We start from the raw sequence: 25,035 nt of genomic DNA, 5'->3' as shown, positions 1-25,035 counted from the left end.
TACTCCGTACAAATTATAGTATTTGCCCGGGTAAAGGTGTTGGGGAGGGGGCTGTGGGCTGTGCAATCAAGGGATGACATGTTGCATTCCACGCTGGCAACACGCGAGGGTGAATTTTGTCTTAGCTTTTATCTCTCAAATTTCCGTATTGCTTTTTTTCCTTTCTTTTTCTTTTATATATCATCTTTTGGGGCATATTCCCAATCATGCAGTTTCGGTTAACACATTCCAACCCTTGAATCGCCTATCGCGTGGTGAAGTCAACCGGCTCGGGGCGAGAGTGTGGAGCTTGCGTGTCTCTCTCGCGTGTAGGATTTGGCATTTGCATGCATCGTGAACCTTTTAATACTGTGCCCCTCCCATTTGACTGGCTTATTCTCTCTTGACCTTACGAAATTGACCTTTTTCTTTATAATGGAGGTTCGTGTTCTGCTTATTCTACTCGGCTCTCCATAATCAATAATCTAACTCTGCCCTAGGAAACACAGCTGGGCTGGAATGACTCCACAGATGTTCTCCAAGGCATCATGGGCCGACATGAAGGACACGATCCGTCCGATCCTAAATCCTCAAATCTTCCCTTTGACGCCGCAAACCCACTACTAGACCTTCAACTCGGATCGCTCGATCCAACACTTACCCACTCTCTAAGCCAATGGCCTTCACACCCACGAGACCCATACTACTCCCAATACACTCACTCCCGTCTGATAGACAACCAAGATGCCTGGAATCCGCTGCAGGCCACCGGTGTCCCGCCCACCTCGTCCATCTCGCATATGAACATGCCTGCCCAGATATCCGACCAGGATTGCTGCTTCTCGCAACATCACTATAGCGAGCCCTCTGAAAACGGGAGTCAGTACATGGATAGCTACTCTGCTGATTCTGGATACGGTGGTACCAGCTGTACAACACAATCTGTTGTTGCTTCTTCATACAGCGTGGATTCATCGAGCCCCCAGATCGACATAACAGACAACATGTCCGCCGAGTCAAGGCCTCTGTTTGATCGTCCCCAGTATGGCTCTGTGTCTGAGGCATCGTACACATCAGAGTTTATAGACTCCCCGTCGCAGCTGGTTGATGTCTCGATGCGATGCGAACATCCGTCGTGCAAGTGGGTTGGGAAATGCCCATCGGACAAAAGGTACGTCCTTGTAGCTCCGAATTGAGCCTTGTGATGGCAGAAACTAACTCACGCAGGAAACACGAGGCTCGCCACAAGAAGCTCTTTAAATGTGACGTTCCAAATTGCCCGCGCAAGGACGGGTTTGGTACCATTAATGATCTTGCCCGTCATAAGAAATGCGTTCACAATAAAGAGCCCGAGCGTGGGCCCAAGATGATGTACATGTGTTTCGGGACAAACTGCCCGCGCCCGAACAAAAGGTGGCCGCGCCTAGATAATTTCAAGCAACACCTGAACCGCATGCATAATGAAGAGGATGGGGAGGCCCTCTTGAAAAAGTGAGTTTTAAAATAAGGTAATTCAATTTTCCAACCATTAATTTATGAGCAGGTCCATGGATTGGTATGAGAGAGTCATCCGCCGCCAACCAGAGCAGAGCTGCGACGACCATAGCTCAAGAGATGAGTCAGTATTCGAAGCGCAAGAAGACGAGGCGTCCGTCCAGCCGACCACCGAGCTCGAACTGGAATATGGTGCAATGTCGCAACAAAAGTCTGATATCTTCACGTTTGGTGTTGCCACGCCGAGACCCCCTCAGTATGGTACACCCTCTCTTGCAGACTCACCGTCTCAGTTTCCCGCTTTTGGCTATCTGGGTCTGTCAAAAACTAGTCAAGATGTTTCCGCTGAACGCGGAATCGCAAAGCCCGATGGATCAGTTATAGACGTGGCTGATAACTTAATTAACGCCATGACGAAAATGATGAACAACCGCGGGCGGAGATTAAGTCAAAATATCGACGAGGGGGTTGACCTCGAAACCGACGCTACTCGCCTCTCCCAGCCCCAGCGGCAAATGCTGCAGAAGGTGCTTTCGGTGGCTTTGGAAAGGTTATCCGACGACAACGAAACCACTGTACAAGATCCAGATAGCGAAAAACGTGGTTGGTTCCAATGTGACGTGTGCCCAAAGCAGACCCGGCTTCGCTGTGAAATGAAGTAAGCCACCCCGAACTATTTTGTATTCTTATCAGGGTATTAACTATATCCGTCATCAGGAAGCATCAGAAACGTCATGAAAGACCCTACGGCTGTACGTTCCCTCACTGCGCCAAGTCCTTTGGTAGCAAAGCCGATTGGAAGCGACATGAGACCTCCCAACATCTTGGTGTGCCAAGTTGGTTCTGCACAAAACACGATGTGCAAACAGGTGCCTCGTGCGAACGACTGTTCGATCGACCCGAGATATATATGCAGCACCTGCGCCAGCATGGAATTCATGAATATGAAGTCGCAGCTTCGGCTAGCCATAACCGGCTTGATCTGGAGGGTCAGTCGCATTTCTGGTGTGGATTCTGTAATCGCAGAGTCCCACTAACGAACCATGGCTCTGAAGCCCTGGATGAGAGATTCAATCATATTGATATTGAGCATTTCAAGAAAGGAGAGAGGGGTCAGGACTGGCGGTTCCCGTCTTCATCGCTCGATGGGGACGAGATGGACCAGACCAAGGCTACTGCCATACAGAGGTTTGACTATAGCCGGAAGGCTGCAACGACTGGAGAGCGGAAGCGCAAGTATGCTGCAGCATGACATGTTGGGTTTTTGGATATCGGCATCCCAATGCCGTAATATAATCGGAATATTCTGCAATGTTTGGTTTATTGGGACCATCAAGACAAGACAATGAATGTATCTCCAATTTTGAAAGTGCCATGGCATTATTCAAAGCCGCAATATAATATGGTACATGTTTTTTTCTCCAAGATTTTCTCAAGATGCATTTCATTTCTGGGTGCTGGTTATCTCTCGAGCCTCCTTCTCTAGCACAGCCACTTTCTCTGCAGGAAGGGTGAGCAAGATGGAATGGGGCGATGCATTAATTTTCGTTGATCTCACCATTCTTTGCCACCTTAATCTCATCCATCTCTAACTTCAACCAGGTCCAATAAAGAACTTGATAGACGAACACGCCCCCCAAGAAGACCTTGGCAAAGGGACCAGTAAAGGTTCGATATTGATTCATCTAGATAGAAAATCAGAACATTTCAATTTAATACTGCTGTCTGTTAAAATATATACAGACCCCTTCCTTATATGCACTTGGCTTCTGAGATGAGTTGAATATGGCTTGTGTGGAGGTGAAGGTACGCCGGCCCATTGGAGCTCGAGCGGATTGGAAAGTCATCAGGGCCGGTGTAACCCGATGAGCTATTTGTGAAAACATATTCTGATTTTAAGAAGTGGTTGCTTTCTTTCTCGTTGTTGATCGAGGTGACAAGCCAGGGTGATGTCGAAGTTCGTGTTCCATTTCGGGTACGGTCTTGGCGTTGATTCCTCAGGTGTCAATCCATCACCATTATATCGTCTCCTTCTCTTTCTCTCGTAATTATATAGGCTATATCAAAAGTAAGTCGAGCTACAAGCTATTTAGTCGATCTCAAAGCCAATTAAATAGCTTTTAGCTGGCACATATTTGCTAGAAATGGGGTGGAAAGAATCTGTACTTTACTCTCGAGTGATTCTCGCGGCATTACATATGTAAATATGGGTTCAAGTCTGGGCGTCTGATCATGTATACTTATGATCGAGTTTATTGTTTTGGGCATCGACGCTTGACCACTGAATGATGTGGTATTTACAAAGTCCATGATGTAGATAATGTATGGTTCCAGATTAACTTCATTTTGGGTTCATTCATCTCCAAAAACCTATCCTCCAGTATCTTCTGCGAGATGGAGTCTTTGGGGATTAAACCCTATCAAGTCTCAAAACGAGGGAAATATGTGTGCGAAATCAAACCTGTGTACATCAAAGGCACCTGAAAAGCTCGTTGTCCCTTCAATCTGGTTGTGCGGCTAATTATTGGTGGTCAGGGCAATCTCATCCAGCCTATCCTATCATCTCAACGTCATCCTCCCCCTGGAAGCTGATATTCGATTCACGGGATTCATTTGAATCCTCATGTGAGTGTGTCTGGCGGGAGGGGCGCTTTAGAGATGGTGAGAACTCGGGATATCTAACTAACTACATAACTAACTAAGTACTAGTCTGGGCAGCACGAGCCACTGCTGAGTCAGCGGCACATGATATCAGGTCCAGTCGAAAGCATCGCAGAAAAAAAGGTCAACCAAAAGGAAAAAACAATGGGCCCTATTCTCGTCTTCTTGTCCCTAATTACTCTCTGACAACCTCCTATCATCATTGTATCATGTCATTTCCCCATCTCCATCAATCCTGAATGTTGCCGTATCGGGGCATCAAAATGATTAAAAGAATCTATTTAATCTATCTAGGAGGAGAATGAAGCCCTACAATATCTTGTCATGGCAGCTTGGTTCATGGGCTGAAGGGTGACAATGGCTATTGAAGCAATTCCCCCCATTGAGAGATGGGTGGCACGTGCGCCTTCTTGACTAATGGGTGCGCCACAATAAGTGGCTGACCCATTCAAGCCAGTCAGCCCCAATGAGCGCGAGTCCTTTCCGCCCTTCTTCCCTGAAGTCTTTGTTCCTCGAGTTCCCATCGTCTTCTATTTTCTTTTACTTTCAACAATTCCTTCCGTGTATTGCGCATTTGTCCTGGTGGCTGATAGCTTTCCAACACTTTTGTTTTCTCACGCGTTCCCGAGTCCGTGAGACCCTTCCACCTCTCCCCCAATTGCGCTCCACCACCGTGCCGTCTCCGCTAACATATTGATCAGCAATTGTCGGGAAGAAAGTGTCAAGGCTGTTGCCGTAACAGGCAGGTTTTTTTTCCTTTGATCGAGTGGTCCAGCTGTTGCTGGCGACAACTGAACCATTCGTAAGTGTTGTCCCTCCTACCCGCATTGCGAAACGTCGACGACCCGTCTTTTCACCTCTTTGTATCATGCTCGTCATCTTTGCCTTTGACCCCATTCACTGTGTCATCATTGTATACCCCAGATTGAAATGGTTTGTGCTGACCTTGGGCTTTCAAAGTGATCCCCTAATTCCCAATACTGCGCCATGGCTCGTGGCGCAAAGCGTACCCTGGACGAGGCCGCCAACAAGTCCGACTCCGACGACGAGGACTACAGTGACCACGCTCGCTACTCACGTTCGACTGGCCGAAAGTCGAAGCCCAGCCCCAAGAAAAAGTCGCGGTCCGCCCCAAAGAAGAGACGGCGCAGCTCAGACGACGGTCTCACCTCGGACGAGGAAGAACTGTCTGAGGATTTTGACTTCGACGAGGTGGAAGAAGAATCGGAGGAGGAAGTTGAACGCAATGTTAGAGGAACAGCGCGTCGACGAACCACCCAGAGCCGTCGCCCGCACTACGAGGAACCCGACTCGGATGACGGGCTAGTCGATGATGATGGCGAGAATGAGACTCGAGCTCCTCCACGCAAGAACACCGTTCTCAAGTTGAAACTCCCGCCTAATTACTTGGCTTTCTCCAAACGTGTAACCCGTCGTACCCGTGACGCTTCTGAGGATATCTATGCCCTTACCAACTCCGGTCGTCATATACAGACCGTTGAGCGAGGTACACATACTCCAGAAGCCGAGATTCCAACCCCGTCTCGCCGCATTGCTAGAGTCGACCGCATGGCCAAGCGTACGATCGTTGATGAAGAAGATGAAGACGCTGAACACGCCGAAGAACATGAGGATACCGAGGAGGTCATCAACGAAACGACTATTCAGGGCTCGCAGATGGAGATAGTTGAAAGTGACTTGCCTCAAGGCGACGCTGAAGGTTTTACATTGCCAGCGAATGATGGAGACCACGATCCAATTGACGAAGAAATGCCGGATGAAGACGTTGTCCCTGAATCGGAAAATGGCGATGCGAAGAATGACCATTCCGAACATCCCGATGAAGTCCTAACATCTCGACAACGAGGCAGGCTCTCCCGCGGGCAACCTATGGAAGAGAATGTCACGGAAGACGTGGAGACGAATGAAGAGTCGCAGCTACGTCGATCCAGTCGTAAGCAGCCGTCTCGAAGCTCACAGCGCAAAAGCAAAAATGAAGAAAGTGATTTTGAGCCAGAGGAAGAGCCGTCGAATGACGAGGAGGAAGACTCGGAGTCTGAATCGCGTCGTGCCTCTCCTCGCAAAGAAATGCAAGCTCGCGAGGAAGCCGAGGATAGTTCTGCCAGTCGGCGCCCTGGCCTGCGCCAACGGCCTTCTCGAACCCGTGCCCCCTCAGAGGAAGCTGAAGAACTCGCTGAAGAATTGGAAGACCTTACTGGCCGTGCCCGTCGTCGTGCGAAACAAGCAGTCGTGTACGAGAAACCGCGTCGCAACCGCAAGGACGTTGATTATCGTATTATTCGACCTGAAATACTTCAACCTAATGAAGACACCGACAACGAAGTGACCGGATCTCCATCCCGACGTGGTCGTGGAGGTGGAGGCGGAGGTTGGCAGCGTACTTTGTTCTCCACATTGGGCCCATTCGGTGGTGGTGGTAATTCAGCAATTCTCGGGGTTCCTGGGGGTCCTACTGCGGTCGGAGGAGCGGACAGCGATAGCAGTGACGATGAAGGTGCCCAACAGCTAAATCGCACTGGTCTTGTTCCTGGTGTTGGAGTTGCAGCCACTCACAACCAGTCGGCTGACCCTGCTCAGAACTCTTCTGGCACGCCTGCAAACCTCGGCAAGTTCAATAACAAGCAGGCTTTGGCTGATGCGGATCCCCTGGGGGTTGATATGAATGTTAACTTTGACCATGTTGGTGGTTTGCAAGGGCACATTGACCAGTTGAAAGAAATGGTTTCTTTGCCGCTGCTGTACCCAGAAATCTTCCAGCGTTTCAAAATTACTCCTCCTCGTGGTGTTTTATTCCACGGTCCTCCTGGTACCGGAAAGACGCTTATGGCTCGGGCTCTAGCTAACAGTGTCAGCTCGGAAGGACGCAAAGTCACATTCTACATGAGAAAGGGCGCGGATGCATTGAGTAAATGGGTCGGTGAGGCTGAGCGTCAGCTTCGGCTTCTTTTTGAAGAAGCTCGCAAGAACCAGCCTAGTATCATCTTCTTTGATGAAATTGACGGTAAGACGGGCCCCTTTGAACGCATTGTTTGTAGTCGCTAATATTCTATATCAGGCTTGGCTCCCGTGAGATCGAGCAAACAAGAACAAATCCATGCCTCGATTGTCTCAACTCTACTTGCATTGATGGACGGCATGGATGGTCGTGGTCAAGTGGTTGTCATCGGTGCTACCAATCGACCTGACTCTGTTGATCCTGCTCTTCGTCGCCCTGGTCGTTTTGACCGCGAATTTTATTTCTCGCTGCCTAATATCGAGGCACGCCGTGCTATTCTCGATATTCACACCAAGGAATGGGATCCTCCTCTTCCAGACAAGATCAAAGATGAACTGGCGGATATGACCAAGGGTTATGGCGGTGCTGACTTACGGGCGCTTTGTACTGAGGCTGCAATCAATGCCGTACAAAGAAGATACCCGCAGATCTACAAATCAGACCAAAAGCTCGTGATTGATCCGAAGTCAATCGATGTCGCCCCCAAGGATTTTATGCTGGCAATCAAGAAGATGGTTCCCTCTTCAGAGCGATCTACCTCATCTGGTGCAACTGCCCTCCCTCCGAACATTGAACCCCTGCTTCGTCATCCATTGTCCGAAATCAAATCTTTGCTATCCGAAATTCTTCCACAGCGAAAGAAACTTACTGCTCTCGAGGAGGCTCAATACGAGGAGCCTGATGATGGTGCAGGCTTCACCCGAGAGCTCCTTTTGCAGGAGTTTGATCGCTCGCGTGTCTTCCGACCCCGACTGCTCCTTCGGGGGCCCCACGGCATGGGTCAGCAATACCTCGCGGCCGCGCTACTGCATGTGTTTGAGGGTCTGCATGTGCAAGCCTTCGATCTCCCCACTTTGCTGAGTGACTCAACCCGCTCCCCCGAGGCAGCTGTCATCCAGCTGTTTACGGAGGTCAAGCGACACAAGCCGAGTGTAATTTACATTCCCAACATTCAACTGTGGCTCCAAACTGTCGGACCTACTGTGATTTCTACTTTCATGAGCCTTCTGCGGTCGGTGCCACCTTCTGATCCAGTTCTTTTGCTTGGTATCGTTGAATCACAAGAAGAGGAAGTAGATGATAGTCTACTGAAGAACATGTTTGGTTTTTCCAAGAAGAATTTGTATGATCTATCTGCTCCAAATCATGACGCTCGTCGTGAATATTTTGGAAAGATCATTGAATTCGTCAAAACTCCTCCGAAAGGATTCCCGAACCCAGAAAATCGCAAACTTCGTGAACTGGAACAATTGGAAGTCGCGCCACCTCCGCCTCCCAAGCCTGAGGCAGAACTCACCAAAGAGGAGATCAAGGCTCAGAGGAAGAAAGATTACATATCCTTGAATCTTTTGAAAACTCGAATTCAACCTATCATGGATCAAGTCAAGAGGTACAAGCGTTTCAGGTCGGGCGTGGTCGATGAATCCCAAATCCGATACTTATGGGAAGAAGAAGACCCCAACATTGTCACAAGTGATCTTCCCCCGGATCAACAAAATACTTTCCGGCCTTATGAGAAAGCATACGACAAACACGGCGTGTTGGGTCTCCGTGAAACTGCCACTGGAAAGTTCTACTATAACCTGGAGATTGTGACAATTGAAAAACGCCTTGCAAACGGATACTACAAACGCGCCATCGACTTTGTGGCGGATATCAAGCGAATGGTCAAAGATGCTCGTCAAACTGGTGACCCGGAACGTATATTGCGGTCTAGTGAACTTTTGACTAATGTCGAAGTTGATATCGCCGGTGTTCTGGTAGCCGAACCAGCTCTCATGGCGGAATGTGAACAGATCTATCTGCGTGAGATGGCCCGCGAAAAGGAGGCAGCGGAGCGTGAGAAACGTGCGCATGCCCAGGTGGAGAATACATCCCCTCGGCCCACCAATGTATCACGCGGCAACACTGAATCGGGCCTATCGACTGGCCCAGTTCAACTCGGCGAGGTGTTCCCCGACGATGGGGATGATAAAAAAGAAGCCTCGCGCCCCGTTACGCCCAAATCCCAGTTCAACTTGAGTTTCGTCAACGGAGATCATCATGGCGGTGGTTCGGATCTCAACGAGTTTGGTTCCCATATTGTCGGCGCGAGCAATGGTACTCATGGAGATGGGGACGGCGACATTTTCATGTCCAATTCTGATGATCACTCGGGTAGCAAGGACACCCAGGGAAGCTCATTCGGGCCATCTGCACAGCCCAAGCCTCCTTATTCCCACACTGCACCTTCCCAACAGATTCGTCAAGAATCTGGTATTTCCAGCTTCTCTCAGCGAGGCCCCATGACTCCAATGGCCCCCGGATCCCAGCCAGCTGATTACATCAATGAAGCATCTACCACTCAGACGACTTCTGATAAGAAATCCTCTGAACATCTGTCGAACCAAAACTACCACACTCAAAGTCCTCATGTCTCAAGAACCGAATACCCTGACCTTACTCAATACCCCGATCGCGTGTCACAGGAAGACCACCTACCCGATACCCAGCAAAACGACAGTAGTCAACCTTCCCCCCGTCCCCGGGACTCGCTGCTTAGCAATACGGACACCCAAGAGAACAGTGGTTTGAATGGAAGCCAGTCGCAGTCGCAGTCAAAGCCACAACCTCCGCTCTTCGATGCACCCAACATGCCAGCAACCAATGCTTCGGCTAACCTGCAATCAATTCTGAATGAAGAACCTCATGAGCCATTTGTCCTCGATCTTGAGGTTGTTGAGCGTTTGCACACGCAGCTAACCTTGTCAACGAGCGGCTTTTCAGTGGAGCAACTGGAACAAATCAACACCAATCTGATGGACTACGTGTGGCACATGCGTGGAGAATGGAACCGAACTGGCGTCGCCGATGGTCTCGGCAAAGCATACAATGCAGTGCTGGAAGACATGCAGGAGATGCAGGAGATCGGGCCCATCAGCCAACAGACCAAGGCTATCTTGGCCAACCTGAGTTTCCAGTGAGAGCTGTCTGATGGGGGTTCCATACTTTCATTGTTTTCTTTTTTTCATTGTCTCTTTGTTCCTTTTCTTACTTTGTCAATATGTTGGCTTGGTTCATATTCCCCTCTGATCTGGCGATGGCTTTTTTCCTTTCTCTTTCTCTTTTTTTTTTTTTTTTTTTTTTTTTTGCGGCGAGATGGATGGATTGGGGGAGGGGGGAGCAAATGTGTCAATTACCCTTTAATTGTTTTATGCAAAAATTAGTTTCAGCGGGTCATTTGACATAGGAAATGTATGTAGACTATGAGAACAATGGTCTAAAGTGTTTCTTTCTCTTCGCAACTGTAACTCTCAAAAGATCTACACTTTGTTTTATACTTGGGAGTGAACATGTGACGTGACCCACTAAACACCCTGGCCTTTCCAGCTTGTTGACTTCCACCATTCGCATTTCAAGACCTTCTTTTCTTCATCTTACCTCACCGCTAATGATAGTTTGATTAATTCTATCTTCTATTCTCCCCGGACCTTCAATCCCTTCATATACCCCTGCCCCCAAAAACTGCATCGCTGTAATGTTCGACGTAGACTGGCTCAGTCTTGCCGTCCCAATCGCCTACCTAGGCATTCTCTTGGGATCGCTTGCCACATTCTCCTCCCTATATCGCAAGCGCAAGTCCCGTATGTGAAATATCCCCAGAAAACCTCCTTTCACAATCCAACCATTCATGCGCCAATGTGTCCAATTGTCCTTCAACGCTAATATATGATTTCTGAATCATTCTAGACAAGGCAGCATCTCTAGAGCCATGGTTCCCCGCCCACCTCCAGCGCGATATCTACTTCTCGCTTCTTCACCTTGAACCCTCAATAGCCTCCACAAAAGAGAAGGCCCCTGCCATCCCAGATTCTATCTTCAAGGCTTCTCTTCTCCGTCGCGCAGCGGAGGATATCCGTCGCATTATGGCGCTGCGTAGCCAGAAGCAAGCTCTCACAACCCTCGTCCAACGTGGTAGTGTCGGTGATGATCTCTGGCAGCGATTCCAGCGCGCAGAGAAGGAGATGGAAGACGAGGTTAAGGATGTAGTTTCAGAGGTATGATAAGTTCCGTTCTCTCGTTATCTAGAAACCTTTGTTCTCGGTGAACAAATGAATGTATGTTTTGTGCTTTTCTAACCAAAATCCAAACAGGCAAACGCATATGTCCCTGGCTGGGGCCAGACTATCTTCCAGTCCGCCAACGAAATGATGAATAACGATATTTACCGCAAGCGCATGGATGATCAACAAAAGAAATTGGAAGAGGAGCGCCAGTGGTGGAGCAAGAAGAAGACGAGTATCCAGGAGGGATTTATGAAGGAGCTGAATGAGGGCTCAGTGGCTTCTACCGACGCAGCTAAGACTACCAATAACACAGCCAAACCCTTGGAGGCTACATCCACGACCCCTGCTGGCCCTGTTTCTGTCCAGGGCAGCGATGATGATGCTGTTCTTGTGGAGGCGGAAACCTCGAGTATGCCTGCTTCTCCGCCGAGTGCGAAGAAGAAGGGCAAGGGCAAGAAATAGATATGAATTGTTTTGGTGTTAGTTGTACGTTTATCTGGGGTTCAAAATACACTCTCATTGTTAGGTGTTTTTGGGCTACGGGTCTTGCATGAAGAATTATTATACCACTTGACTTATCGATGACAAAGTACTACTCCGGTTTTGGTCAAATGATGTTGAAATTATGCTCGAACCCCCATTTAGTCATTCGCTATTTTTCATATCCCTACTCTGTTTTCCTTATTTCCTGGCTCTCCTTTTGCCACAGATGCCGAAAAACAAGGAGGCGATGGCGCCCTCAGGTCTCTTTACCAAGGACTGCAAATCAATTTTTCTCTATCCCGACTGTCTTCAAAGACTTGGGGTCAAAGCCTTCCATGAGTATGTCAGATGGCAAATTGCAATTCGAACCCTGCCCTTCCTCTAGCAACTGATCAAAAAAAAAAAAACACTTTCCAGATCTCGTTACAACGGCTCCCCTAAATCATATTTTGTCATGACAACCATGTCAGATTTTTGCGAGTAATGCAGCTCAGAGGCTTACTTTACTATTCATAGCTTTAAGCTTAGATTGGGTACATTAACTTTTTTAACCGACGCTGTAGCCTTTTTTTTTTTTTTTTTTTTTGTATGTCTTCGTTTCCTTTTTCATTACTATGGTTAGAAGGATGAAAATAAGTAGCCGCAAGCTAGAGAATTAATACTGTAAAGGGGATTCCAAGGTTACAGCTCGCAATATCAGCATGGTGCAACAGACATGGATGTATGGGATAGACTTATCGGATTTGTCAAATGATTGGGAATCTAGGCAATTGAAGTCTTTCAGCTGCCAAAGAAGGTATAATTTCTTTTATTTACCCTCTCTAGATACCTTCCCTAGTCGTATAGGGCCTATATGTGACTAACAAGACTAGGCAAGTTCGTTATAAAGGTGGATTCATTATATATAGAGAGTCCACGGGTATGTGTAGTATTGAGTTATATACATATTACATACTGGTTGTCACCTGATATTCTCGGGTACCCTGTTTTCATCTAGTATGACATATTATACTCCGACAGAATACGCATATGGCAGATATTACCACTGCGGGCAAAATTCGTTATGCCGCATTAGTTTAATCGAACCGAAAAATTATGGGAGGGAAGCCTGTATATCCATCGTCTGACTGTAGAGGTTTGGGTAGACCGGCTAGCGGACAGTTTAGTGCGACAATCGCCAAGGGTTGGAAATTTCCAGAGAAGGGGAAAGGGGAAGAACAATACATATGTATCGATCGAGCTAAGTTAGAGAGAGAGAGAAAGAGAGAGGAGCAGAAGTAGCAAGGCTGAACAAATGTACTGAGCCTATGCACCCCAATGAAAGCGGCTTAGATAGATAATCCAGGAAAAAAGTAGACCTACATCGATGTAAGTGCATTATGTTTAAATACAACGGACAATAATATACATAGCCCTAATTTGGGAATAAAACCAACCGTGAAGCAAGCCGCGAAACACCAGGATTTCTGAGTAAATCCAATGCAATGGAGATGCCAAATATCTGACTCAATCACAGAAGCTTGCTATCGTCTACCCCCAAGGGCGTCCCTAAGTCGATATGTTCAGCTAACATTTCCTTTGCCGCTGTCTCGAGTTTATTTTCGACTTGAACTGGGTCCAAGGCATCTGCTCGGCTCATCACAATCCGTAGTAGACTGGCCATGATCTCCAGTTGGTACTGTTCCATCTCACGTGGATCTAGCTGTTCAAGACTCAATCCTTGCAATCGCAGGTTCTCGGCTTTGCGGTCACCTAAAAGTTCCAGCAAACGGCTGACTTGGCCGATATTCTCTTTGCTTCGTGGCGTCGAAGACAAGCGGCGGAGACGCTGTTTCGGAGTATTGGCCGGTACACCAGCCAGTCGCGCAATTTGAAGTACTATCATGCGGGCGGTGGTATCATCAGGTGTGAAGCCAAAGGCTGAATGCATCGAGTGTATGACGACCAATGTGCCGGGCAAGTCTTTGGAGAGACAGAAACATCGCACAATCTGATCAAAGAGAGCTCTAGGAAACTGTACTTGAATGTTTTTCTGGGTGCGAGGAGATAGCTCAGAGTACCAGGATATCATGTTAGCATAGAGCTGACGTGCGGATGGAAAGCCCGCATCGAAGGCAGTGCGCCCACGGTCATATTGGAGCTTGGCACAGTCCCAGAGGCAAGCATATGTTTCCACGTCGGGCCGGATGGTGGTAGACATTGTTTGGAACTTGATCCAGAGTTTTTTCACATTTTGCTTTCGGAGCTCTGCATATAGAAGGTGGTTCATGAAGTAAGAGTTCGGCCTGACATGTGCATCCCCAAGACACTTCACCAAGTATTTGACCATATCGTCGTCGCCTCGGCGTGTGTAATGAAGAAGAAGGATAGAGAATGTCTCGATGCTCGCAGGAGGGACCTCTCTCTGCATAAACCGAGGCATGCGTACAGATTCTGTCTCCTCACGCTTGACTTGAATTTGAGGAGAGCTCTCAACTGGTTGGTATCGCCTCCATACAACATCAATACGCTTCTGGATCATGGCCCACCCAAGTCGCTCTGCCTTGTTGCGCGCACTTGTGTTTCCGTCACGGAGCCAACCCGCAATGATTCCATTCAAGTGCTTGCTATCAGGCCTGACACACCGCTCATACATAAGTTCAATGACCAGAGCAGCAGAGTCGACCTCGCCCATACCAATGAGCTTCTTCATCCAACTTGCATAGAAGAACCGATTCTGGAACTGGCGAGGCAACACCTTGAGTGCTGATAAAGAGACCTTGTTCACTTCATTTTCATTGATACTCGACGCATGAAGGTTACCCGCCAGACCCAACGCAGCTTTATATAAGGCAGTCGAATCACTGGCCGGGTCTTTTCCGGTCACCATCATATCCTTGAATATTGCAACTGCAGTATCCAATCGACCAGCCGTGAGAAGAGCAATGCTAATCTGATCATAGTCTTCCATGGTCATATCTGAGCCCAATAATGTCTTCAACTGCAAATAAAGTGCCCAAGCTTTCACTTCGGCTTCCTTTCCAGGCAGTCTTCCCCATGCTATGATGACAGGAATGAGTACACGCGGCTGTCGAGTTCGATCGTTTGCCAGGAAAGCTAAAGCAATATCTTGAGCTCGTTGTGGATTGTTGTCTGCAGCAAATAATCGCACTCCAAGCTTCCAGTATTCTTCCAAATCCTCCTTCTTTTGGGACAACTCTGCTTGGTATGCCTCCCATTGTTCCAGTGCAAGGTTGGTCGCGCCACTGTCATGTAGAGATGTGATGTAAAACAGGATTTGAGGAGTAGCAAGTTCTTGGCCGATAGATGTAGCGTCCCGGACCAGGATTTGTAAATGTGTTGAGCGTGTAGCCTGGTCGGACTCGCCTATAGCTTGTGAATTCCATATTGTCTCGATTGCGTCCCCGGCAATTGTTGCCAAAAAGCTTGGGACGTTCTGCTTGCATCGTCGGTACCACTTCCATAAGTCTTGTCGAGCCCGCTCGTCTGACATATTTTCTTGGAGTTGTCGTAGGGAATTGTTGAATTTTATAGCGTAAGGATGAGAGTCTGCCCCTGCACGCTTTGCTGCAGCAGATCTTCTGGCAGCGATTCTTCGCCGACTCTTGACACCATCCTCCCAATTCTCTTCTTCCATCGCAAGGCCTTCAAACTCCTCTCGTAGCATATCATCAAGCTCTTTGTCAAAAACTTGATCCAGCCCGGGATCGTCTGCAGGCTCAGGATTTTCCTCGTCAAATTTTTTCAGAGCTTCTAGGGCAATCTTCCGGTCTTCTTCTGGTAAACTCTTGATAAAAGGGCTGTTGGGGGTGAAAGGCCCCTCCGCCAAAATCTTTAATTCATCCTGGAGCTTGATGAGCTCCTTTTTGACCTCATCTCGCTCCTCGTTTTCTTCGGCTTCGGGATCGATTTTGCGTCGCGTTTTGCTATCGAGGGATTCTTGTTCGTAGAATGAGACTTTGTCGTTCGGTCCACCAAAATTAAGACGCCGCGGAGTTACGGCGGAGAAGGCCCGGCGCGAAGCGCGTGTCGATGGGCTGCGGGCCACATGCTGACACCATCGGGCTCCTTGAATAGCCTGGCGCAGCATGAAGTCTGAAGTCAAACGGTCATCGAATGCGACCAGAAAAGTTGGAGAAGTGAACAAGTCCAAGTTCGGAAGAGAACCAATTATCGCCTGATTGGGTTTAGCGCCTGTCGCGCTTCCGCCCTTGGAAGTCATCCCCATTGCGTTCACCAAGTCCTCTCGAGCAGTAGCATGGATACTGATGGATTGAACGATGCTTTGGGCTTGTCAAATGACAAGTCCCAAACTCTGGTTTGTGATGAGATCTGGTATGATCCTTGGGGTTGTGCTCTAACAAATTATCGCAGGGTGCGTACATCTATCAACCTCCCAAACATGGAAAATCAACAGGCGAGCGACCCTCAAAGCGCCGCAAAGTCTTGTCAACCACCAGCAGGGATAAGCGAGCTGATCGACAGCACTTTGTACCTCTTTTGAACGGAGATGAGAAGGCTGAGTCCGTTCAACTGCGATACGATACCTATCAGGAGCTCTGGTCGAAGCAAGAAAACAAGATCCAGGTTAGTCAGGCAATTATTGGACGATCATAGTGATACATCGCTCACAGGGTCTCAAGGATATCCTGGAGGATGTCGATTCTGGGGTTTTGATGGATGTGTTGTCCTTTATCAGAAGCACCTCACCTCAAACGTACGTTCATATCCCAATGCGATCTAAGAACTTGCTCTAACTAGGAAGTTAGATGTAATGGATGTATTCCTACGGCTTTGGTAACAGTTGGCTCAAATGTGTCCTCACTCAGCAGGTTGCTATCACGGCTTAATGGTCAATTGATATCGACCGAAGAAGGCAGTGTCGTGGTATTGGAATCAGGCGATGCTCCCAATTTGAAAACAACGTTAAAGAACATTATCCGAGCTACCGTGACAAATACGGATGGCAATGATGGATATCAAAAGTTCCTTATAGATCGTGCTGTATGTGCTGGTATCAAAAACATCGGATTATTGTACTAACAGTTCACCAGGGACCTCGACTTCTCGGTTACGATCTGGACCTTCTTCACGACTATGTGCAGAGAAAGGGGACCAAGAAATTGGTCCTAGCTCTTCGAGATAGCGAGGCTTTTGACCCTGGCCTTTTGACCGATCTTTTGTCTCTATTCAAGTGCGATTGACATTCCAGACTTTAGTCGATCTCCCAACTGACCTTCTACTAGATCTTGGCTTGACCGTATACCATTCACAGTCTTACTAGGCATTTCTACCTCCGTAGAGCTGTTTGAAGGTAGACTACCTCGCTCGTGTGTTGCTCTTCTTCAAGGAAAGCATTTCGAGGTCCAAGAGGCCGGGAACTGTGTCAACCGCATTTATGAGACTATCCAGGCCGACCTAAACACCAGTCTTTGGCTGGGTCGCAACGTTACCAGCACTCTGTTTGAAAACACAAGTGACTATTTCCAAAGTCCGGAGGCGTTCAGTCGCATGGTCAAGGTCAGAACTGCCCCCAATTGCATTAAAAACAGAATTCTAATTCATTCAGTATGCATATATGTCTCATTTCTTCGCAAATCCTCTGGCAGTACTATTAGCCAACCCAGATTCTACGGTTCTCACCCAAAGCAAGCTTTGCAAGGCCATCAGAAACCTGCCATCATTCCGAATGTAAGGGACTCCAATTTTGAAGTTATGTCTCAGCTAATATGATCCAAGGCTCTGCGAGGATTTAATCGAAGAAGGATTCACCAAGCAAGCGCGGGATATGCTAGAAGACGACGAATATCTTATTCAAGAGACGCCCAAGTACTTGGATGCAAACCAACAAAGAATGCAAAAAATGTTCCAGGCAGTCCGTGTTGTGCATGCTTGCCTTCAATACACACAGAGCGCAAAAAAACCCAATGTGTCAGACCTTTCCGTTCGCGCACTCTCTGGCGAACTGCCTGAGTCTACTATCGTGGAAGAAATGTTCGCCACGGCGAAGACTCTCGATTCTGACAAGCTGGATAAACTCCTCGTGCGTCTTCAGGGGATTATGATCAGTCCAGAAGTCGATGCGATTCAAGAAGAACTTAGTACTTTATTGGACAGGTGCTCAGAGTCTGGCCCACTGCGCAGTGGATACAATATCAACAGCACTGTCACAAAAACCACTGTCGTCCAGCAACGTATCCGGCTAAGCAAAGGCCAGGCTGATCTCTCGGAACAAGCCGTGGAATATACCAACATCGTCGATCGAGTGATTGCTCTTTTACAAGTTCATCTCACAGAAACCCTTATCAACCCACAAAATCTGTTTTTGCATGAAGCCTTCTTGTTTGATCTACGGAATCCACTAAAAGAAACATTCGCCCCTCGACCGCGCTTTGCAACCGAGCGTGCCCTGGCTACTCCCTTTGATTACCTACTTTCCTCGTCGGATATCACTATGACCGGGGTCTCGGCCAAGCAACCTGCCACCGCGGTTCTTTATCAATTGTACCTTGATTCGGGCGCTCTCGTGAACGTTCATGATCTCTGGCAGGCTTTCTATGGTGTATTTGAAACTGAAGAGGCTGGTGGCTGTGATGACCGAGTCGTAATGTCTCTGTTCTATGGCGCTCTCTCAGAATTGAAGGCGTTTGGTGTGATCAAGAATAGTCGGAAGAAGACTGACCACTTGGCCAAATCAGCATGGATGGGGCTTTAGTTTTTCATTAGGATTCAAACAAAATTCATGGCATATCATATTTCTGGCGTGGGGTATCATAAACATAAAAATACAGTAGCTAGTTTTGAAACTTGGTTATCTGGTATTACAGACAAGTTGAAGATCATAAAGAGCACCACGATCAATCAATCATGGATCCATCCATAGATCGTTGGATTATGTCATCATTTCCAATTGGCCGTCCACCGTCGCTCAAAACCATAGCTTCTCTCCTGCGTCGGCGAAGCGCTTGCTCTTCGGTACTCCCCTCCTGAAGCCTACGCGAAGGGGTTCGTCCAAAAGTACCCCCTGCGTCATCCGCATCTACCATCCAAACATCGCTGTCTGCGTCATCCTCATCGTCGTGGTCATTTTCTTCAATCATGCTGCCCATCAGTCCATGTTTCCGCAGCTGCTTGATCCCATCTGGGTGCGAAGAAAGCGAGCTGAAAATCGAGCTCATGACTATGTCATCCGACCACCATGTTTTCATGAGGATTACCACATCCCGCCGGCGAGAAGGTTCGGCTATTGCACACGGGAATGGATATCTAGAAAGCCATCGGCTGATGATCCCCGCCTCCAGTGCGCCAGGTATGTTCTCTGGCAACAAGACATTCAGAATGTTCAGCGCCTTTTTTTCTCCCATCGGCCGTGTCTTTGGCAAAATGGGCGAATTGGTCGTAGATGTCTTCTCCACGTGTTCTTCTAGTAAGTTGCAAAGGCAGTTGATGATTGCGGTAAAGGTGGGCACGTCGGCGAGTCGAGTGCAAATCAACGTTCGAGTGACTGCAGAATAGTATGAGCATTCCTATATGTCCAAATGAGGCAGAATGGGTAGCATACGGGCTCGGTTGGAAACTAGGAAGTTCAATGCATTCAGAGCTCGCCGTTGGTAAACTTTGTTCCTGGATGCAAGTTCCTCCAATAGCAAGTCACGAGTATCTCCCTTGGTAGATCGTTCTGAAATGATGCGCAAGGCCCTAGAAATAATTAAATGACGCACAAAATGGTTTGAGAGGTCGTTATTTTGGCGTACGCAGCTCGGAGGTCATGGCTTGTGCTTTGAGAAAGCTTCAAGAGGGTATCTAACTTGAGAGCTATAGGATTCATTAGTACAGTGGCATGCTGGATATATTTATCTACACACCTTCTTCTGTTCCCTCGCTAATTATCTTGTCTTCCTTCTCAACATGTTTGATTTCTGTCAGATGAACGACTTGGCGGAGGTCTGTGGCGATACCGCGGATAGCAAAGAACAACGAGACCCCTATATAAATTAATCATATGAGTCAAACTTGATTCGTCAGGCAGATTCGTTGATACCTAGACATAGCCATAGCACACCATCCCCAGAAAAGGGAGCCATAATGGTTATGAGAGCTGGAGATGTGGAGAACACAGTCGGCAGAATCTTGATCGGCGCAGGCCGCGGAGGCGGTATACCTGATTTTTTTGATGAGAATCACGACCGGAAAAACCTCCAACTCTCGAATTCAAACCTAACCACACACAATGCCGCCTTCTCAGCTCAAACAGCTGAAAGCTTCACTCCGTGAAAACGGAGTCCTTGGTCCTCAGAAGTCCAAGAAAGAAAAACGACAAAATGCGAAGACCGGAGTTGGTGCGAAGAATCGCAACCAGCGCGAGATCGCCTTGCAAGCCATTCGAGATCGTTTCAACCCTTTCGAGATCAAAACGATAAACAAATCCAGCAAATTCGATGTCACAACCAGAGACGGCAACACAACCGCTGGAGGTGGTGCTCGCCCAGGTGTTACCAAATCACTGGGTGAAGAAAGAGTACTTTTATTTGCTTTCCTCAAGTATTACGAGTAAAAAGCTGACCTAAATAGCGACGCGCCACTCTCTTGAAAGAGATGAATAGCCGAAACAAGATCGGTGGACTCGTCGATCGCCGGTTCGGTGAGAATGATCCCACCATGACACCCGAGGAACGGGCCGCGGAGAGATTTGCGAGAGAGAGCCAGAGAAAGATGCGGAAGGAGTCCATGTTCAACCTCGAGGACGATGATGATGAAATGCAGCTTACTCACATGGGTCAATCTTTGTCATTCGACGGAACGAACCAAGACGACTTCGAGGCCGGAGACTTGGATGCCGCGGAATCCGACGAGGAAGCGTCGCGGAAACGGAAACGCTTCCCCGATGGCGATGAAAATCAGGGCCAGGACCAAGAGGATTTCATCGATTATGGAGACGAAGAGCAACCAGGGCGCAAAAAGACTAAGGCGGAGGTTATGAAAGAAGTCATTGCTAAGTCTAAGTTCTACAAAGCGGAACGGCAGCAGGCTAAGGATGAAGATGAAGATCTACGGGAAGCGTTGGATAAGGAACTTCCTGATCTTTTCGACGCTCTGCGGAGCATTAAGCCTGCAGCCAAGGCGACCAAGCCAGAGGCACCGCAACACGATTTCTCAGAGATGAACCCAGAGCGCGCTGCCATGATGGAAGAGTTGCAAAATAGCAAAGATCCAGAGAAGGAATATGATCAGCGCCTCAGGCAGATGACATTCGATCAGCGATCAAGACCCACAGATCGCACAAAGACCGAAGAGGAGAAGGTGGAGGAGGAGGCTGAGCGGCTCAAGAAACTCGAGAACGATCGCCTTCGACGAATGCGTGGAGAGCAGCTCACTGACGACGAGGAGGAAAATATGGACCAGGACGAAATGCCCGAGGATGATGAGTCGGAAATTGATGATGCTATGCATTTCGGCCTTCCAGCTTACCCTACTGAAACACGTCCTGAACTCGGCGTTGAAGATGAAGATGATTTCATCATCGACGAAGATCTGGTCGAGACGGATTCAAATGCCAGCCTTGACATGGGTGACAGTGACAGTGACATTGAAGAGGAGGAGGACTTGTCGAGCGATGAGTCCGACGGGCCAGATGGGGAGGACGAGCTCATCAACGGAATGACACTCCCGACAGAGTATTCTGCTGCCGCTTCGACTGCTGCCGAGGTGAACAAGGAAGCAAACGGAAAGCTTGCATTCACGTATCCTTGTCCAAAAGACCACGAAAACTTCCTGAGTATCACCAAGAACGTGCCTGTCGAGGAAATCCCGACAGTTATCCAGCGTATTCGAGCATTGCATCATCCCCGACTTAAACCTGGCAACAAGGACAAGCTCGGTCGATTTGCTGAAGTTCTTGTTGAACATGTTTCTTACATGGGTAACAAGACTGAACAACCTCCATTTGCCATTCTGGAGAATATCATTCGTCACATCCATTCTCTGGCCAAGACCCATCCTTTGAACGTGACAATCGCGTGCCGAGCGCAACTTCGTGAGATTGGCAAGGAACGCCCACTCAATCTGCTACCCGGCGACCTCATCTTGCTTACCGGCCTTTCAACCTTCTTCCCCACATCAGATCACTTCCATACGACGGTTACACCCGCTCATCTCTGCCTGGCACGGTACCTGGGCCAGTGCACCACCACATCGCTCGCAGACCTTGCAAGTGGTACATTTGCCGCAAGTCTTTGCCTCCAATATCAACAGGCCTCGAAGAGATATATGCCCGAGTTTGTCAACTACACTCTAAATGCTCTCTGCAATCTTGCCCCTACGGAGCCGACTGTCAAGTTTGGAGCCTTCCCCTACAGAAAGTCACAGGAACCTATGCAGCTCGTGCCCTGCAAGAAGGTCACACCTCGCAAGCTGCAATTCCGCGATGTAACTACCTCTCCTTCCGATCCTCAGGCGCAAGAGGAACTCAAGCTCTCCCTCCTCATTACTCTCGTGTCTCTCCTTGGTTCTGCTTCCGACATCTGGTCCGAAAAATCTGCTTTCACCGAGATTTTCACACCGGTCTGTGCCGTTCTACAGTACCTCCGCCAATCCCTCAAGGGCAAGGTATACTCAGCAGCTCGAGAACCCATCGAGAGCACCCTGGACAAAATCGATTCCCAGCTCGCACAGGCTCGTCTCATTCGTCGCCCGCTGTTCCTGCACGACCACAAACCCCTGGCCATCAAGACAGCCATCCCAAAATTCGAGGAGAACTTCAACCCAGACAAGCACTACGATCCAGACCGCGAGCGTGCCGAATCCAACCGCCTCAAGAAGGAGTTCAAGCGCGAGCGCAAGGGCGCGATGCGCGAACTCCGCAAGGATGCCAGCTTCGTTGCTCGCGAGCAACTGCGCGAGAAGAAAGAGCGCGACTCCGAGTACGAGAAGAAGTACAAGCGCCTTGTTGCGGAGATTCAGAGCCAGGAGGGCCGGGCCGCCAACGAGTACGAACGAGCGCGTGGCAGGCGGTAATCTTGCATTTTTACAATCTGCATTTCAACTTCTATTTGTCTGTTTTTCATGTGTCACACTTGTTTTTACGTCGTTGGGCTGGTATATACATCATTGTTTATCTGGCGTAAGGCTGGGAATAAAAGTCAAGTTTATTAAGATCAGATCTACACAATCCACTTGTCCCTCTTTAGTAATGAACCGACTACCTAGTCAGAAGCTTGAGTAGATCAAGACTATCACTCTATTTATGTACTTCCAATGGGTATATTATAATATATACATGCTACTGCTGCAAATCAACACCAATACTAGTCAAATATTTACATCGACTCCTCTGTCCCTGTGGCACTGTCTCCATCTTAGTCTCCTTACTTCGAATGAATATCCGCCGATATCCATCACCATCTTGACCCCAAGTCTCCCATTTCGGGCTCGAAGGAAGACGTTTGGTGTTCGGATCCAGGGAGGTAATGAAGCTCGTCCAGTAGCCTTGCATCAGAGGCACTATATCTGCGTTGGTGGTATAGTACGAAGCTGGAGCCTTGTTACGAGTATTGGTCGGACCCCAGATCGCATTCAGTTCGACGGTGTGATATGTGCCCACCCCCGATTTCTCGTTGGCGGGGTCCTGAACTGCGTAGTGGAAGTTCCAGCTTGGGACACCTGCCGCAGCGTAGACTGAAGACATGTCAATTCCAGGACAGATGTAGCGCATTTCTCCATAAGCCGTGCTTGCTGGTCTCCAGTAGGACCCAGTGCCAAAGAATTTCTCCGTCTGGTTTGCATTCAGATACATACTGTTGATCCAAGAAATATGTGCCTCTTTTATTGATGGGAATTGGTTCCGAATAAATGTATCAGCCCCGCCAACACTAAAGGTGGTCTTGGGAACGAAATTCGTGCCTTCATTGGTGACATCGCCGAATATCACTGGTACCTTGATGAATTTACCTTCATGAAAGAGGCGATACGTGTAGTCTATCACCAGGTCCTCGTCGATTGTGGGGCCGTACAGGAATAAGGGTTTCCCTGTTGCTCCTGGGTAGGGTCTGTTGACATTTTTCAGCTGCAAAGCATTGACGTCGAGGCTGCGCAGACATGCCAGGGTATTTTGACTACCACCACATCCAGTCGCAGTTACCAGTTCGTCATATGCAAATTGACTTTCGGTGACATTAAGCACCGGACCAAAGCTCTGTGACTCTGCAGCAGCGGCAACAAAAAGGCCCTCATCTTTGCCGCCATATGATGAGAGCATGAGAGTTATTGAGGCAGCACCTGCGCTATCACCACCAAGGACAACATGTTTGGGGTCTCCGCCAAACTAGAGACAGTGTCAAACGAAGTCAGAAGAACGAGGAATGACAACTCGACCTACCTTGCTGATATGCCTCTGAACCCACTTGAGTGCCTTGCGTTGGTCTTTTAGACCATTGTTCAGACTGGCTCCTTTTTCGATCTCTCTTCCAGCAAGAAATCCGTAGGGACCAACTCGATAGTTGAAAGTAACCACCACCATATTGTTTCCAGATGCATTGATCAACCCAGTGCCGTTATAGTTGGCATTTGAATTTCCCGCAAAACCTCCTCCTTGTATGAAAAAGTAGACAGGTAATTTCTTCGAGTCCTTGAGTGCAGCTGTAGGAGCGTAGATATCAAGGAACAGACAGTCTTCCGAACTTCTTGCTGGGACTGCATTGCCTTCACTTCTTGCGGTGGGGATACATATACTTCCATGCTGTTGGATGGTCAATGGCCACATATAGGGAGATGAACAACAATAGATTCATACCTCGATTGCTTGCTGTATTCCCTTGACAGACAAAGGATCCTGCGGGGCAGCAAATCGTAGATCTCCTACAGGAGGAGCAGCAAACCGCATACCGAGCCACTGTGTGACTCCGCTGGATAATGTGCGGCCCTCATAGCTCGCATAGCCTAGATCCACCACTGTAGAAGCTGTTGATAGGGATAGCAAAGAGCAGATGTACAAGAAAATAGCCATGATAACCCACAGTCTGATTGTGAACCGGTCGATGCCATGGCTTATAAAGGGCCGGGACAAAAAAAAAAAAAAAAAAAAAAAAAGCCGATCCTTGTCCATCGAAGTTATGGTAACAACACCGCAATCACCCGCTGGGGAGTGCCACGGGGACAAAACCCTTGCGCAGCTGTTTCTTTATTGAGATGTGCTCACTAGACGCTTGCAGGGTTGTGTCACATGTACTGCAAGGGAGCTAGCTCTACCGGGAAGAACAACATCCATGAAAGACATAATAGATGGGTATTTTTACCCGACAGTGAGCTATTTAGGTTCAGAGATAGTCAGCAGAAACAAAACTGCATGTTTTAGCGATCAGA

The 25,035-nt window shown here is 48.3% G+C and overlaps 9 protein-coding genes across 9 annotated transcripts; 5 read left to right on the top strand and 4 right to left on the bottom strand.

Moving 5' to 3' along the window:
• Positions 1–414: 414 nt before the first annotated feature.
• N7479_010233 (putative C2H2 finger domain protein) lies at positions 415–2,725 on the top strand (the record flags this gene model as incomplete). The annotated part of the gene is made up of 5 exons (XM_057257924.1): positions 415–420; positions 480–1,150; positions 1,207–1,470; positions 1,523–2,131; positions 2,191–2,725. 5 exons carry the CDS (start codon positions 415–417, stop codon positions 2,723–2,725), a joined length of 2,085 nt encoding a protein of 694 aa, XP_057105382.1.
• Positions 2,726–2,917: 192 nt separating this feature from the next.
• On the bottom strand, positions 2,918–3,359 carry N7479_010232 (uncharacterized protein; the record flags this gene model as incomplete). The annotated part of the gene is made up of 3 exons (XM_057257923.1): positions 2,918–2,973; positions 3,032–3,158; positions 3,219–3,359. 3 exons carry the CDS (start codon positions 3,357–3,359, stop codon positions 2,918–2,920), a joined length of 324 nt encoding a protein of 107 aa, XP_057105381.1.
• Positions 3,360–5,121: 1,762 nt separating this feature from the next.
• Positions 5,122–10,113, top strand: N7479_010231 (chromatin segregase YTA7; the record flags this gene model as incomplete). The annotated part of the gene is made up of 2 exons (XM_057257922.1): positions 5,122–7,156; positions 7,211–10,113. The coding sequence occupies 2 exons, from the start codon at positions 5,122–5,124 to the stop codon at positions 10,111–10,113; spliced, it is 4,938 nt and encodes a 1,645-aa protein (XP_057105380.1).
• Positions 10,114–10,667: 554 nt separating this feature from the next.
• N7479_010230 (Sec63 complex subunit SEC66) lies at positions 10,668–11,658 on the top strand (the record flags this gene model as incomplete). The annotated part of the gene is made up of 3 exons (XM_057257921.1): positions 10,668–10,773; positions 10,880–11,187; positions 11,284–11,658. The coding sequence occupies 3 exons, from the start codon at positions 10,668–10,670 to the stop codon at positions 11,656–11,658; spliced, it is 789 nt and encodes a 262-aa protein (XP_057105379.1).
• A 1,531-nt stretch (positions 11,659–13,189) lies between these two features.
• On the bottom strand, positions 13,190–15,769 carry N7479_010229 (pentatricopeptide repeat protein; the record flags this gene model as incomplete). Its single annotated transcript, XM_057257920.1, has 1 exon — positions 13,190–15,769. One exon carries the CDS (start codon positions 15,767–15,769, stop codon positions 13,190–13,192), a length of 2,580 nt encoding a protein of 859 aa, XP_057105378.1.
• A 168-nt stretch (positions 15,770–15,937) lies between these two features.
• Positions 15,938–18,394, top strand: N7479_010228 (uncharacterized protein; the record flags this gene model as incomplete). The annotated part of the gene is made up of 8 exons (XM_057257919.1): positions 15,938–15,997; positions 16,054–16,266; positions 16,314–16,396; positions 16,449–16,683; positions 16,734–16,873; positions 16,926–17,199; positions 17,249–17,370; positions 17,419–18,394. The coding sequence occupies 8 exons, from the start codon at positions 15,938–15,940 to the stop codon at positions 18,392–18,394; spliced, it is 2,103 nt and encodes a 700-aa protein (XP_057105377.1).
• A 142-nt stretch (positions 18,395–18,536) lies between these two features.
• On the bottom strand, positions 18,537–19,763 carry N7479_010227 (uncharacterized protein; the record flags this gene model as incomplete). Its single annotated transcript, XM_057257918.1, has 5 exons — positions 18,537–19,183; positions 19,241–19,377; positions 19,434–19,494; positions 19,545–19,664; positions 19,721–19,763. 5 exons carry the CDS (start codon positions 19,761–19,763, stop codon positions 18,537–18,539), a joined length of 1,008 nt encoding a protein of 335 aa, XP_057105376.1.
• A 146-nt stretch (positions 19,764–19,909) lies between these two features.
• N7479_010226 (snoRNA-binding rRNA-processing protein NOP14) lies at positions 19,910–22,692 on the top strand (the record flags this gene model as incomplete). Its single annotated transcript, XM_057257917.1, has 2 exons — positions 19,910–20,197; positions 20,251–22,692. The coding sequence occupies 2 exons, from the start codon at positions 19,910–19,912 to the stop codon at positions 22,690–22,692; spliced, it is 2,730 nt and encodes a 909-aa protein (XP_057105375.1).
• A 265-nt stretch (positions 22,693–22,957) lies between these two features.
• Positions 22,958–24,679, bottom strand: N7479_010225 (uncharacterized protein; the record flags this gene model as incomplete). Its single annotated transcript, XM_057257916.1, has 3 exons — positions 22,958–23,998; positions 24,053–24,412; positions 24,467–24,679. 3 exons carry the CDS (start codon positions 24,677–24,679, stop codon positions 22,958–22,960), a joined length of 1,614 nt encoding a protein of 537 aa, XP_057105374.1.
• Between the last annotated feature and the right edge of the window lie 356 nt (positions 24,680–25,035).

Source organism: Penicillium vulpinum, assembly GCF_028829585.1.
Source record: "Penicillium vulpinum strain IBT 29486 chromosome Unknown utg000004l_segment0_segment0, whole genome shotgun sequence".
NCBI classification, from domain to species: domain Eukaryota; kingdom Fungi; phylum Ascomycota; class Eurotiomycetes; order Eurotiales; family Aspergillaceae; genus Penicillium; species Penicillium vulpinum.
Note: the sequence above shows the minus strand (reverse complement) of the source record. Positions and strands in the feature narration are given on the sequence as shown.